Below are 14550 nucleotides of genomic sequence, written 5' to 3'. Positions count from 1 at the left end.
GCGTCCAGCCCATGGGCCATATAACACCCGCCAAATTATTTGGTGTGGCGCTGCCAAGGCAAACGCAGGTGGCACTTGACTTTCGGTAAATCTATTGCAGGCTAATTTTGGAGTTGGTAGTTTTGTAGGCCTGCAAATGATGCTATAAATATCCAAGTGGGCCTTGGCAGGAAAAAGGTTCCCCATCCCGAACAACCCCAGATAGCCCCACGCACAATCCACTCTAACTCACTGTTGCAGGAGGCTGTCCCAGGAACAGACGCCACCTCCCCCCCCCCCCCCCCCCGCCACAGGCACCCTCAAAGAACAGGGCGGGCTGGGAGTCCTCCGTCCACACCACGGCAAGTAGCAGCTACCAGATCACACAGCCAGAAGGGACCCACAGCCGCCACGGGAACTTCGGCTGCAGCCCTGGGGGGCTGCACAATTCAGGGTCCTGCGTGCATGGGCTAAGAGGGGCTGAAGCCAACGGTGGACCCTGCAGCCCACGTCGAAGGCTCTAGAAGCATGACAATTGCAGCCCGCACAGCAATGGAAGGGGATGCCCCGCGGGTGGAGGATGGAGGGAAACGGGATCATGGTTTCTCTTTCAGAGCACTGGGCTTAAACCAGTGGAAATGTATTTCTATAGCACAACTTATGCTTCAATAAGTCTGCTTAACTCATTGTCTAGGGACCATTTTTTTTTAAGCCAACCTAGGCCTAGGGGAAACTTCGAGAAACAGCACTGAGGAGGCTCCCCCCACCTGGAGCCCCCAGCACGATCCCCGCCTCAGCCACGCAGGCTCCGTGCCAATGCACCTGCTGCTCTGCCATTGGCACTGCGGGGGCCCAGCAGCCCCACGGCCCAGGTGCTGGTGACTGGAGCAGGCAGGGCGGCGGTCTGTGGGGCTCGAGGAGGCTGTGGGTGCACTCGCTCATCCTCCCGGCACCACAACAGGGTCAGGTGCTTCCCACGGAGTGCATCCGAGACAGCTGCTCCTTGAAGCAATCAACAACGCCTTGAGTTCGGTACCACGACTGTCCGTGTTCTACAGGCAAGGAAACCAAGGAAGAACGAGATCGACTCAATGACCCACAGCCTCAGAGTCAGCTGAGTGGCAGTGAAGTTTCAAAGCCGCACAGCCTGGAGCCCGTCCTCCGAACGCGGCAGACTCACCGTTTCTCCGACTTATAGCGCCCAAGACAGGCTGCGGGCAGCCAGCTGGAACTAGAAACCCCACCTCCCTCAAGCCCTAGGCAGGAGGCTGCAGTGTTCTTCCGCGACCCGAGAGAGCTGAGGGCCAGGGCTGCGGCTTACAGGAGGTGGCAAGACTTCAGGCCCTGGGACGGGGAGCCCTGTGTTGGAAGCACGCATCCACCCAGGCACTGTGACGCCACCTCCAAGCCCGGCGGATCCTCTGCTGGGAAATCCGCCCTCGCTCGGCCGTGGTCGTTATGCCACCGGCTCCTCCCTGGAAGAGCCCCGAAGCAGCCGTGACCCCTGCACCCCAAGACAAGCCCCATGCTCACTTTCCCCTCCAGGCCTTGGAGAATGGTCCCAGGAGGGGACCCAGATAATTCTCAGAGCAGTGGCAAGGACAACAGGTGTCATGTTGTCCCTGTATTCACAGACCCTGAGCTCTGGCACTCGCTTCTGAATTAGCAAGAAGCTGGACGATATTGTGTCGCAGGTTCATGCTTGGCAAAGCTGATGTCCCGGCATCAAGGTGAAGACAGAAGTCCTGGGGCAGGAGTGGCAGGAGCCAGCGCTACGGTCAGAATCAGGACAAGGGGGAAGCGGGATTCCTGGCCTCCGCCTGAAGCACCTGCTTACAGCCCAAGAGGAGAACACCGGTGACTGGGAAGTCCGTGGGGCACAGTGAGAGCAAGGCGCTGACTGATGCGGCCTCCCCTCTCAGCCACTGTGGCAGAGGCCAAGGTGGGGGACACCTGTCCTAGTCCATCCTCTGTCACTAACGGCACACTGCTGCAGGCTGTGCAAGTGTTGAGGTTAGAGGTTAACTTTTGGCTCATGCTTCTGGCCCCAGGCCCAGGGGCCATGTCAGATGGTGGTGTTCTTGCTACGAGAGCCCTGAGGCAGTGCAGGGCCCACTGAGTGGGCACACAGGGACCTAGCCAAAGCCAGCCCTTTCGGCAGACCCACTCCCAGACAGCCCACCCACCATTCGTTGCATGAATGAATTCACCCATTCACAATGAGTTTTGAGGGGACAGACCATATTCAAACCATAGAGACACTAAACCAGGAGCCGGGGCCAGAGAGGCAGGCCCGTGCTAGGAGGAGGGGGCGGGTCTCAGGCATGGCTCTAGAGACACAGGCTATGTCTGAGTCAGCAAGCTTTGGGCTTTGGCTAGTGGCTCTGGGAATTCAAAGATGAGGCTAAGTTTAAATGCTTATTCCTGAGCTTCATTTATTCCATTGGATGAACTAACCACATGTTTATGCGTCTATCAGCTGATGGACAAGTGACTGCTTCCTCTTTTTTCTGGCTTTTATAAATAGGAATGCCGCAAACATCCATGTGCAACTCTGTGTGTCGTCATTTTTTTTTAAAGATCTATTTATTTATTTGAAAGTCAGAGTTAACAGAAAGAGGAGAGAGAGAGAGAGAGAGAGAGAGAAAGGTCTTCCATCCGCTGGTTCACTCCCGAGGTGGCTGCAATGGCCAGAGCTGCACCGATCCAAAGCCAGGAACCAGGAGCTTCTTCCAGGCCTCCATGTGGGTGCAGGGACCCAAGGACTTGGGCCATCTTCCACTGCTTTCCCAGGCCATAGCAGAGAGCTGGATCGGAAATAGAGCAGCTGGGTCTCAAACCTGTGCCCATATGGGACGCCGGTGCGTCAGGCCAGGGCCTTAACCCACTGTACCACAGTGTGGCCCCACGTGTGGGGTCATTTCTGTTGTGTAGAATCTTAGCAGAACTTCTGAATCATATAGTGAGCTGCGTGTGGCCCTTCAGAAACTGCGAAACTTGTCCAGAGGGGCTCCCAGTTTTCCACCGTCACTGGTGATCTGTGAGGTCCCAGTGGCTCACGGTAGTCAGTGACTGGAGCAGTAGGATGCAGTGCTGCGATGTGGCTTTTTTGCATTTCCCGATGACTAACTCTGTTGAACACATTCTCAGGTGCTTCTTAGTCATCCATGTTTTCTTCGCTCGAAGAAAGTGGGCCTTCGCCCACTTTAAAACTGGGTTGTTTGTAGGACTGACTATACAAATGGACCTGGGCTAGAGCATCTAGATCAAGTTCTGACCTGCAGCTGCCCGCCCAGGAAACCGGTCTCTGATCTGCAGTCCCCAGTCCAGAAGGGCAGGCTGCTACAGGCCAGCCTCTAAGAAGCTAGCTGCTATCTCTAGTTGTTGTCCAAGGAGCTAAACATTGACCTCTGTAGCTACTGACCCCGAGGGGCCAGGACTTGATTAATAAGTGATAGCTTCGCTCATTTTTGTTCCCAATTCCAACTTAGCACCAGCCAGAGCCAAAAGTGCCCCTTGAGCAATCCCACAGGGTGCCCCACTCTGGTCAAGCCCTCGGCTTGCCCAGGTCGACAGCCTCCATCAGGAAGCGGGCGTCACCTCCTGCCAGGAAGCTGTCCTGCCGCCCCGCCTGCCCAGGAGGTTCTGCCAAATGCAGGTGACACAGGCCGACTTGCTGGAACAGTGCCAAAGAAAAGACTTGTGTCTCCCATTTGGTTGGTCTTTGTTTAGTTCAACACTCGTCTTCTTATTGAATTATACATTTTGAACACAAGTCACTTATCAGAGAAACAACTTGCAAATATTTTTCCCATTTAGTGGCTTGTATTCATCTTCTTTTTGCATCACATTTTTTAAAATTTTAATGCAATGTATCAGTTTTCTTTTTGACCAAACCCTTTTGGTATCATCTCTCAAAGTGTTGGCCTAACCCAGTCATGAAGATTTGCTTTTGGGTTTTTTTTTTTTTAAAGATTTACTTATTTAATTTGAAAGTCTGAGATACAGAGAGAGAGGGAGTGAGGAGAAGATGAGAGAGAGAGAATATGAATATCTTCCATCTCTTCCATCTACTGTTTCACTCCCAGATTGCTGCAACAGCCAGGGCTAGGCCAGGCTGAAGCCAGGAGCTTCTCCCACATGGGTGCAAGGGCCCAAACATTTGGGCCATCTTCTGCTGCTTTTCCCAGGCACGTTAGCAGGGAACTGGATTGGAAGTGGAACAGCTGGGACTCAAACTGGTGCCCATATGGGATGCTGGTGTCAAGGTGGTGGCTTACCCACTACGCCACAGTGCTGGGCCCCTTTATTCCATTTTGAATGAATTTTTGTGTATGATAAGGGCCCAGTTTGTTTTACAAGTGGCTACTGTTTCCCGACAATATTGGCTGAACAGACTGTGGTTTTGCCGTTAAATGGCCATGGTTGAAAAACATCTATTACGTAGGGGGAGTTATTTTAAAGACAGGCTTATTCTACCTGTCTTTATGCCAGTATTACTATTTTGAGTACTACAGATTTCTATTAAGGTTTGAAATGTCCTGAAGTATTTAATTTCTGATGCTATTGTAAATGGAATTTTCTCAAGGTCATTTTCAGATTTTTATGGCTAGTGTATAAAAATACAACTGGGTTGTGTATTGGTCTTCTAAGCTGCTATTTCGCTGAACTTGTTTACTAATTTTGTGCATGTGGATTCTCTGAGGCTTTCATTTTTATATAAAATCATGCTATGGATGAATATAGTTTTACTTCAGTTTTCAATTTCAGTGTCTTTCATTTTTTTTTTTTTGCCTGTCTTGGCTATAACTTCCAGAACAATGTTGAACAGAAGTAGTGGGAGTGGACATCCTTGTCTTGTTCCCAATCTTAAGTGGGAAGTTTTCATTAAGTATGATGTCAGCTGTGGCTTTTCATTGATGTCCTTTATCAGATGGAGAAAATTCTCCGTAATTCTAGTTGTTGAGTGTTCTATCATGAGAGGGTGTTGGGCCACATCGAGTGCTTTCTGCATCTAATGAAGATGATCATTGTTTATCTTCTTTCATCCTGTTCATCTGAGGTATCGCATTAACTTAGCTTTATCAACTGAACTGTCTTGCAGTCCTGTGAGAAACCCCAAGTGCCCTTTGATCATGGTGTCAAATATTTAAGATGCTCCTAGATTTGGTGTGGGCCTTTGTTCATTTTCTGCTATTAAAAGAAGACTATCTGAGACTGGGTACATTGTAATAGAGATTTCTTACCGTTCTGGGGAACTGAGGGACCTGCACCTGACCTTTCTTGGGCTTTCTTGTTTTGCCACACTGCGGTGGAAGGCAGGAGGGCAAGAGAGCAAGGAGCTGGAGGGAGGGAAAGGGGGCTGGACTCGTCCTTTATCAGGACTCCTCGCCCCAGGAACGTTAATCCATTTATGAAGCAGAGCCTTGTGCCATCATCTCTCAACACGGTGGCACGGGGATCAAATTTCCAGCACATCAACGCTGGAGGACACATTCAAACTAGGGCTGGGTGCAGTCTCTTCCGAGGCCTGTCGCACTGTGTTCACCAAGGATCCTGTCTGCAGTGTGCTTGTCGTCCTTGGCCCTGGTGTGCGTGTTAACACCGGCCTCCTAGAAGGAGCTGTGACGCAGCCTCCTCCTCCTTTTTGGGAGCGTGTGCCAAGTGGTGTTAACTCTCCTACGGTTCAGTAGGATTCACCACTGAAGCCATCTGCTCTTCAGTTTTTCTTTGTTGGAAGATTTTTTTTTTAACAGACTTTTTTGAAGAGCAGTTTTCAGTTCACAGCAAGATGGACTGGAAAGTACAGAGAGTTCCCATACACCCCCTGGCTCCCACACAGGCACAACTTCCTACCAGCATCTCGGCACAGTGAGGTTTTCTGAGCGACTGGGTAGTTCACACGAGGTTCATTCTTGGTGCTGTACGTATATTCTACGGGGCTGGACAAATGCGTAGCCTGCATCTACCACCGTGCTATCACAGAGCAGTTTCACTGCCCTAAAAATCCTGTCTCCACCTCTTCACCGTGTCCCCCCACTACACACTAGCAACCGCTCCTCGGCTGACTGCCTCCAGTTTTCTCTCCCAGCAGACAAGACAGGATTGCACAGGGGGCAGCTTTTTCAGATGGCTTGACTCAGTACTATGCATGCAGTAAGGTTTCTGTCTTTTCATGGCTTCATAATTCATTTCTTTTTAGTGCCAAATAATATGGTTTTTTTTTTTTTTAAGATTTATTTCAAAGTCAGAGTTACAAAAGGGAGAGGCACAGACACAGAGAGAACTTCCACCTTCTAGGTCACTCCCCAAATGGCTGCAATGGCTGGGGCTGGGTCAGGCTGAGGCCAGGAGCCTGGAGCTCCATCTGGGCCTCCACACAGGTGCAGGAGCCCAAGGACTTGGGCCATCTTCTGCCGTGTTTCCAGGCACACTAGCAGGGAGCTGGATTAGAAGCGGAACAGCCAGGACTTGAACTGGAACCCACATGGGATGCCGGCCTCACAAGCAGAGGCTTAACTTGGCGGCGTCACAGCAGCAGCCTCGATGCTGAACAAACACTGTGTTGTCTGAAAGTAGTTGCTCCACTCACCTACTGCCTTTCTGTTTTCTGTTGCTATAGCTGAATACTACAGCCTGCATAATTTTTTAAAATTTTCTTTTTATTTACTTGACAAGAGTTAGTGAGAGAGACAGAGAGAAAGGTCTTCCTTCCGTTGGTTCACCCCCCAAAATGGCCACTACGGCTGGTGCTACACCGATCTGAAGCCAGGAGCCAGGTGCTTCTCCTGGTCTCCCATGGGGTGCAGGGCCCAAGCACTTGGGCCATCCTCCACTGCACTCCCTGGCCACAGCAGAGAGCTGGCCTGGAAGAGGGGCAACCGGGACGGAATCCGGCGCCCCGACCGGGACTAGAACCCGGGGTGCCGGTGCCGCAGGCAGAGGATTAACCAAGTGAGCCGCGGCACCGGCCCACAGCCTGCATAATTTAGAACAGAAAGAGGTTTATTTGGCCAGTTTGCACCCCCACCAGCCACAGCTGGAGTTCTGGTTGCTCCACTTCCGTGGCAGCATTCAGTGTTTCAGAGTCTTACCACTCACAGGTGTGTAGTGGCTTCTCACCATTTAATTTGCAATTCCGAAGACATGCTGTTGACATCTTCCTTGGACTTGCTATCTGTATGTTTTCTTTGGTGAGATGTCTCTTCGGGGCCTTTGCCTATTTTTGGTCAGCTTTCGTGTTCTTGAGTGTTAAGAGAGCTTTATTTTGGACGGCGCTCATTGGAGCACATGTGCTTTCACTAGTTCATTCCTCTAAGTTTCTGAAGGCGGGAGGGTGGGAGTCTGACTTGGCGCTCTCACCTTTTTGTATAGTATCTTCCTTGACTCAGCAGTTACCAGAAAGTGTGTTATTTCCTTTTCACATATTTGTGAATCTCCCCAATTACATTATTTTTAAAAAAAGAATTTATTTGGAAGGCAGAGTTACATAAAGTAAGAGAGACAAAGAGGTCTTCCATCCACTTGTTCAGTCCCCAAATGGCAGCAAACGGCTGGGGCTGGGCCAGGCTGAAGGTAGGAGCCTGGAGCGCCACCTGAGTCTTCCAGGTGGGTGAAGGGGTCCAAGCACCTGGGCCATCTTCAGCTTCTTTCCCGTTGGAGGGAGCTGGGTTAAGCGGTGCAGCTGGGACTCTAACTGGCACACACATGGGTGCCAGCATCATACGTGGCGGCTTAACCTGCTGCACCACAATGCTGGCCCCTCATTATTTCTGACTTTACTGTAAACAGGATATGCATGACTGCAATTTTCCTAAATTCAGTGAGACTTGTTCTGCTCTGAAGAATGTGACCTAAGACTCTGTATTCTGCTGTCGCAGGGTGCCATGTTCCGTAGATGTCTACAAGGTCCTGCTGGCTCATATTCCAGGCCAGGTTTCCTTTCTTTTCTGTTGGTTTACCTTATTTTCTACCCTTTTTATCGAAAGTGGGGTATTGAGGGGTGGGTGTCCTGGCACAGCAGGTTAAGCTGTCACGTGCGATACCTGCATCCCCTATTGGATTGCCAATTTGAGTCCTGGCACCTCACTTCTGATCCGGTTTCCAGTCCATCTTAGGATGCAGTACATGATGGCTCAAGTGCTTGGGCCCTGCCACCCACGAGGGAGACCCGGATGGAAATCCTGATTCCTGGGTTCAGCCTGTCCCAGCCCTGGCTGTTGCAGGCATTCAGGGGGTGAACCAGCACACGGATGATCTCTCTCTGCCTTTCAAGTAGATGAAAACAAAACCAATAAACATTAAAAAAAAAAAGGTCATTAAAAAAAAAAAAAAGGTCAAGGCCGGTGCCACGGCTCACTTGGCTAATCCTCCGCCTTGCGGTGCCGGCATAGCAGGTTCTAGTCCTGGTTGGGGCACTGGATTCTGTCCCGGTTGTCCCTCTTCCAGGCCAGCTCTCTGCTGTGGCCAGGGAGTGCAGTGGAGGATGGCCCAAGTGCTTGGGCCCTGCACCCCATGGGAGACCAGGAGAAGCACCTGGCTCCTGGTTTCAGATCGGCGTAGCGCGCTGGCCGTAACAACCATTTTGGGGGGTGAACCAATGGTAGGAAGACCTTTCTCTCTGTCTCTAACTGTCAAAAAAAAAAAAAAAGGGTCAAAATGTCAAATGAAATATTTAATAAAAAAAGTGGGGTATTGAAATTTCCAAGTATTATTGAAATGTATTTCTCCCTTTAGTTGTAGTAACTTTTCTTCATATTCTGGTGGTATGTGTGTGTAAACACACATATTCCTATATAATATACATTCCTATATAATGTATACGATAGCTAGCGTTCTCTTCCCGGGAGGCCATCACAGGCCACCGCATGGACACAGGGGCCCTTGTCTGCGGGTGAGACACAGGCATTGCCTCTTCCCACTTCCTAGGCGCTGCTCCATGTGCTGAGACCATTTTACCAGAGATGAGGCTCGAGAAAGCAGGCTCTTGGCTGAACCAGGTCATTCATTGACAAGAGTTAGGAAATCCCAATAAATAGTAACAGCTGTTTCTGGCTCCACCATGTAGACGGGGCTGAAAGGTGAGCATGCTCCGAGGGCAAGCTGATGTGACAGTCTGTCCTCCCGGGAGCCCTGCTGGCAGGAGGGCTGGCACACAGACATCCTGTTCACTCGGGAAGCCTCAGGGCTGCAACACGGCTGTGTCTACTGTGTGCAAATCTGGCCTGTCCATGACGATGTCTACTTTCCTGAATGCAGATAGCGCTTGGATAAAAAGCTGAGGTAAAGTACGTTTCCACAAGCTCTGTGGCCTGGCTTCTGAGGCCGGTGATGACAACGACAGAGTCATATTAGCAACAATCACGCACTGCACACCTGCTGCGTGCGGGTCCCAAGGATCTGATGGAGCTTCACGTCACCTGAGAGGAGTTTCTATCACCAGCTTGCCAGTAGGGAAACAGGCTCTGAGACCGCCCAAGTCAGCTGACAACCAGCGGTGCAGCCCTAGCAACCTGCCAGGGGATGGGGTGCAACCGCTGCAGGAAGATGGGGGCGGGGGAGGGGGGCGGAATGGAGACACCTTCCCTCCCAGCCCGAACAGCCTCTCGGTGCAGCCCACCTCCATCCCGCAGGCTCCCGTGTCCAACCACTGGGAAGACTATCTCTCTACCCCTAAGGTGAAGGACCCAGAACACGGCGGCGGCGGCGGGGGGGGGGGTGCTCAGGGTCTAGAAGCCTGGATGGATCACACATACCAGTGGGTAAAGTGAGCCAGACCACAGAGGGCTATGACACAGGGTGCAGCCCCACGGGCTCTGCTGCCTCATGCCTCCCTCCCGCTCTGGGTCTCCCTCCAGATCAGTCCAGGACTGGCTTCTCCACCTTTACCTAACTGGGCCAAGAGCCTTTTATTCTGCCAGAAAGAACAGTGCAACAGAAAACAAGTCATGGCGGGCGCTACCGGGGGGGGGGGGGGGGGGAAGGGGGGGCTGTCAGCGGGAGGGGCCTCCACAGGGACTGGGGGAAGGAGGTCCTTCAGAGGGGCACTGGCCCTTACTGCCCCCTTTGCCTGTACCGCCAGCCATCAAATGTGCCCGTGTGTCTGTGTACTTAATCCTACAGAAAATTTTGTGTGGCAAACAGGTAATCCTTGTTGCCTAAACCTACTCATTCCTGGGCTCGGAGAGCAAGAGTTCAGCTAGCGAAGGCTGACCCTGGGCCTCAATCTACAAAAATGCAACATGCTCTGACTACCTCACAGCCCGGCATTCACACCTGATGCCACATGGGCCCCCAGGGTGCACCCCCGCCACGTTTCTCCCCTCCCCCCCAAGAGGGACCCCAGGCTGCTCCCAGCCTCCCCCGCACCAGGGTGCCCTGGCTTCAGAGCTCCTAGAGGCACAGGACTCGCTACGCAGCTCGAGTGGTCACCTGCACAGGGGCCGAGCAGTCACAGAACACGCCGTGAGCTTTTATCTTTTTATTATTCTTTATTTATTGGTCCTGCCAATGTGACTCTTTACCCAGGCCCTTTTCCTATGTGCACTGGCTTGTCAACAACTCACGCCACCTGTTGGTGTCTTCACAGACTTGAAGAATTTCTCCTTTCCTTTCCTTTAGTTTTCCATTCTCAGACTCATTTTCTCAGAAATGGAAGGCAATTGCTTGTTATCTGTTTAGGTCTGTGTAAAAGTTCCCTGGCAGGAGAACATGCATATGACTTTAAAATAAAGACAACATCTGACACTAAAGTAATGCACAGAAAAAATACAGTACTCAGACATCATTGCAAATAAATACCCCATACAGATGGTACAGATGAAACACCCCATAGGGAAGTTATCGGAGATAACCTCATCTGTAACAGTATTTCTTATGAATCAACACTGTAACAGAAGGTAAAAAACAGGAGTCCCAACAACTAGGAATAAGAATGCAATTCCAGGAAACAGAATTCTGTATTCGTGTCATTTGCATGACTATAATTTGTCTTTTTTTTTTTTTTTTTTTTTTTTGAGGGAGCAGTTTTCTTCCTCCCTGAGTCCCAATCTGGCCACACCCAACAACCTCCCCAGCAAACAGCAGGAGCAGCCCTGGTCTGCTGCAGAGCTTCAGCGATTCTGTTTCCTGAAATTAACAGTGATTAGTTACACCAAGCAAGAGAAGATACAACGTCTCCTTTTCACATTTGCAAAGAACACCGGCTACCTCTCCCCCCAGTGCCCGCGTGTGCGGCCCTGCGCCCTCAGCCCTTCACAAATGTTGGTGGTCAGCAGCTTGCTCAGCTTGTCCCAGGAAGTCCGTGTGGTTCCCAAAGCACACTCACGATTTTGTGTTTGCTTTCATCTTCTAAGCCCCTGAATTTGTAAGTAAAGAATCACTGACTAACAGAATTTTGCACAATTACTGTTTCTTTCCCTCCATGAAGATGCCCAGGTCCAGGGGGAGGCGAGCACCTGCTCCCACCTGTTGGTCCACACTGGCCTTCAGCGTTCCCAACTAGCTCTTCCCTGCTGCTCCTAGCTACCTGCGCTGGGACACCTCCCTTCACTGATGAAGGCACTACTGGCAATGAGTACTAACAAAAAGGTGTTGAAATAGAACACCCTAAAAATCGACGACTGTAGAATTTTCTAAGTGTACCACAATTTGGCACAACAACCAGAATAACAAAACAATTCCAATTTGGAATTTCACTGGTACAGTTGTATAAAATTCTGTTAATCAGTCATGCTTTACAATGTCCTAAAACCCAGAAAACTCTGGAATTTGTAGGTAATACTACTCATTCAATAATTTATCTTTTTTCAAGTGCCTATTGTTTTAACCAGAGCAAAGGTCAAGTTTTCTTCTTGTTACATTGAACTATTCCTAAGAATAATAATAATACAATATGAAAAACCCCAGAATCGCAATACCCTGGATTTCTTAATGAAGATGGCATTTAAAATCTGTAATTTCAAACATGAACCATAATGCTGTATCATCTACCAGGCTACTGGACCACGGCAGGGACCTCTCGGCAGCGTCCCTTGCTGGGTCAAGGCCCCCCTCCAGTCTAGAGCCACGTGTTGCGCAGCACACGGCTGTCTCGCACCGACATCAGATTCGCACGTCGGAGTGAGACACAGCTACAGCTACAGAACACGAGCACAGACCACAGCATCTGAGACCGTCTCCACGCGAGGAATTCGGAAGCAAATATAATATCAAAATATCAAAAGTGCACAGGTTGATCGGATAAAAAAGGAAACTTTGTGATAAGGAGATCCCGTGGTGGGTGTTTCCGGCAGGCCCGAGCGAGCCGGCGTGGCCCTGGAAGCGGTTTCTTCGGCCATACAGAGGCCTGTCCAAGCAGCAGCTCGCGGCACTCAACATTAAAGCTTTTTTCCTCCCATTACAAACTTGGGGAATGCTATTTTGAAAAGAACTGCAGTGGCATATCCAAAAACGTTTTATAAGTGACTTTTAGGTTGCCCTTCCTTCCTCCGTGTGGGCACGGGAGGGGAGGGGGCTGCGCTGTGACGGGGCCGGCGGCCGAGTCCGCCCAGCAGCTACTCTACAGCTGAAAACGGGAGAAAACAAGACAGCGTTAGAAACGGCCACCACCCCTCCCGCTGGCCTGACAACTACAGCTCTCACCGTGCTGGGGGCGGGCGAGCATGTTAGTGGGTGGAGGCGGCCTGCGTGGGGGTTAGGGGCCAGTGGCTCTGAGAGCCCCTTATAAGTTCAGAGAGAAGCTGCGGACGGGCTCGGCAGGAGAGGGCACAGCAGGAGAGGGGTGCGCATGCGGGCAGCGTCCCAGGACAGACGTGCAAGGGACACGTGTGGCCTGTGCTGCACGCCAAGACAGTGCCTGGAGTCTGGAGGGCCTGACACACACTTGGTACCCATGGGAAGAGCGGGCAGGGCAACAGGGCCTCGTGTCAAGTAACACAAATCCTGTCCACGCAGACGGGTGGGAGTGGCTGTGGTCTGGCCAGCCCCAGCGGGACCAAGAGGGAAACAGGAAGAGCTCTGCTGCAACTTGGGGGGCCCCAGCCGACTTCCCTTGTTCTCGTGTGGCCATCCCCACATGGCACTCAATGCAGAACCACATGCCTCCTACCTGTGAGTCCCACACACTGGCCTGGGCCCATGCAAAGCTCTCGCAGCACTGCTGGGCTCTGCTGCCACCACGCGTGCCTCTCCGGGCAGGTGAGCCTGCAGGCAGCTCAGACTTCCGGCTGGGATTCAAAGCCCTGCGCCTTCAGGTCTGAAGCCCCCAGGGAGGAAGGTCCAAGGGCAGGCAGGCAGCCATAGTTCCCCAAAACAACAGGATGGACTTTGCAGGAAGGATGGTCCAGCCAGGCACTTGGAAAGTTTTTTCACTAAGAAAGGAAGCCCTGGGCCTCGGGCGCTGCCAATTTGTCACCATATAGGCTGGTGGATGAGTGTGCAGGTCTCAAATGGGGAGCCAAGGCCGCGGAGCTCTGCCCTCCTGCTCTCACTGGCTGTGTCTGTGCTGTGGGGGCCATCTGCGGAGGGTAGCTCAGGTCTGTTCTCTGGGTTTTGGGGAAAGCCATCCTGTGCCTTTACACTGACTGATGTGCAGTGAGATGCTGCACCATCTACATCCTTCTCTCCATAAAACCAGGCCCGGTACAGGCTATGGTCTGAGGCCCTTCAGCAGGCCAGAACCTCCTAAAACTGCTTTCTGACGTGAGACATGCGAGGAACATGCAGGTTTCCATTCAGACCCTGCCCCTCCACGGGAGCCCAGGGGTGGGGCCAGGACCCCTTCCCTTGGGCTCTCCCAGCACCCAGGGCCCTGGAAGACACTTCTGCGTGTCTGTCTTCCCCGACGGCATGTGCTCCTTTTCCCCACCTCGGCCCCTAGGGAGCTCCTGAGGGCTGTAAGAAATGAGAGGCGACATGAAGCTCACGAGAGTCCCGCCGACCGGTGCCGCCCGCCGCTCAGCCCGAATCCTGGCCCCGTGCGTTAGTCACGTTAGGATCAGCCTCGCCCCGCGGCCCCGCCGTGCTGGGTTAAGTGAGTGAAGCAGGAACGAGTTAGCTGCCGTGTGTGGAGCCCGCAGCCTAATCACAGTAAATGCTCTGCTTCTCGCTGCAGAACACCTGGCTGGTGAGCGCAGTGCCCTCGGCCCTGTCGCTGGCGCAGGCGCAGGCGTGACTTACACTCGGGGTGGCCGGCTTGGCCTTGGGGGCGGCCTTGGCGCGGCCCCGCCGGGCCTGCTCGTGGTCCAGCTCGAGCAGCTCCAGCCGCTGGGTGAGCGCCAGCTTCTGCTGGATGGCCATGCGCAGCAGCGAGTTGAGCGTCTTCTTCTCATCCTCAGCGGCCGCCAGCTGCCGCTGCATCTCATCCAGCTGTGTGATGTACTCGTCACACCTGTGGGGACCAGAGCGCGGTGAGGCCAGGGCACGGCATGGCACAGCACGGCAGCCTCCCCAGAGGGCTGGGGGCCTCGCTGTGGCTTCACTCAGCAAGGCGCTGCTCAGACAGAGCCTCTGACCGGCCCGCGCGGCCCTGTAAAGTGAGCGGACTCATTTGGTGCAGGGCTTGCTGAGCTC

At 52.4% G+C, this 14550-nt stretch overlaps 1 protein-coding gene across 2 annotated transcripts in view; it reads right to left on the bottom strand.

The window, feature by feature from the left end:
• Positions 1–10449: 10449 nt before the first annotated feature.
• BICD2 (BICD cargo adaptor 2) overlaps positions 10450–14550 on the bottom strand; it is a 52931-nt gene continuing 48830 nt past the window's right edge. The window contains exons 7-8 of one of the 2 annotated variants that reach the window (XM_017342054.4): positions 14158–14368; positions 10450–12544 (exon numbers count right to left, since the gene is read on the bottom strand). In XM_017342054.4, the coding sequence (XP_017197543.3) occupies positions 12539–12544; positions 14158–14368 (217 nt within the window). In that variant the 3' untranslated portion in view covers positions 10450–12538. Of the gene's footprint in view, positions 12545–13918; positions 14369–14550 lie in introns of those variants that run through there. The other variant, XM_002708227.6, reaches the window with a different exon arrangement.

The sequence above is a fragment of the Oryctolagus cuniculus genome, chromosome 1 (assembly GCF_051225735.1).
Source record: "Oryctolagus cuniculus isolate XC-2025 breed Fujian yellow rabbit chromosome 1, ASM5122573v1, whole genome shotgun sequence".
In the NCBI taxonomy this organism is placed as follows: Eukaryota; Metazoa; Chordata; class Mammalia; order Lagomorpha; family Leporidae; genus Oryctolagus; species Oryctolagus cuniculus.
The sequence above is the reverse complement of the archived record's forward strand: the minus strand, read 5'-3'. Positions and strand labels throughout refer to the sequence as shown.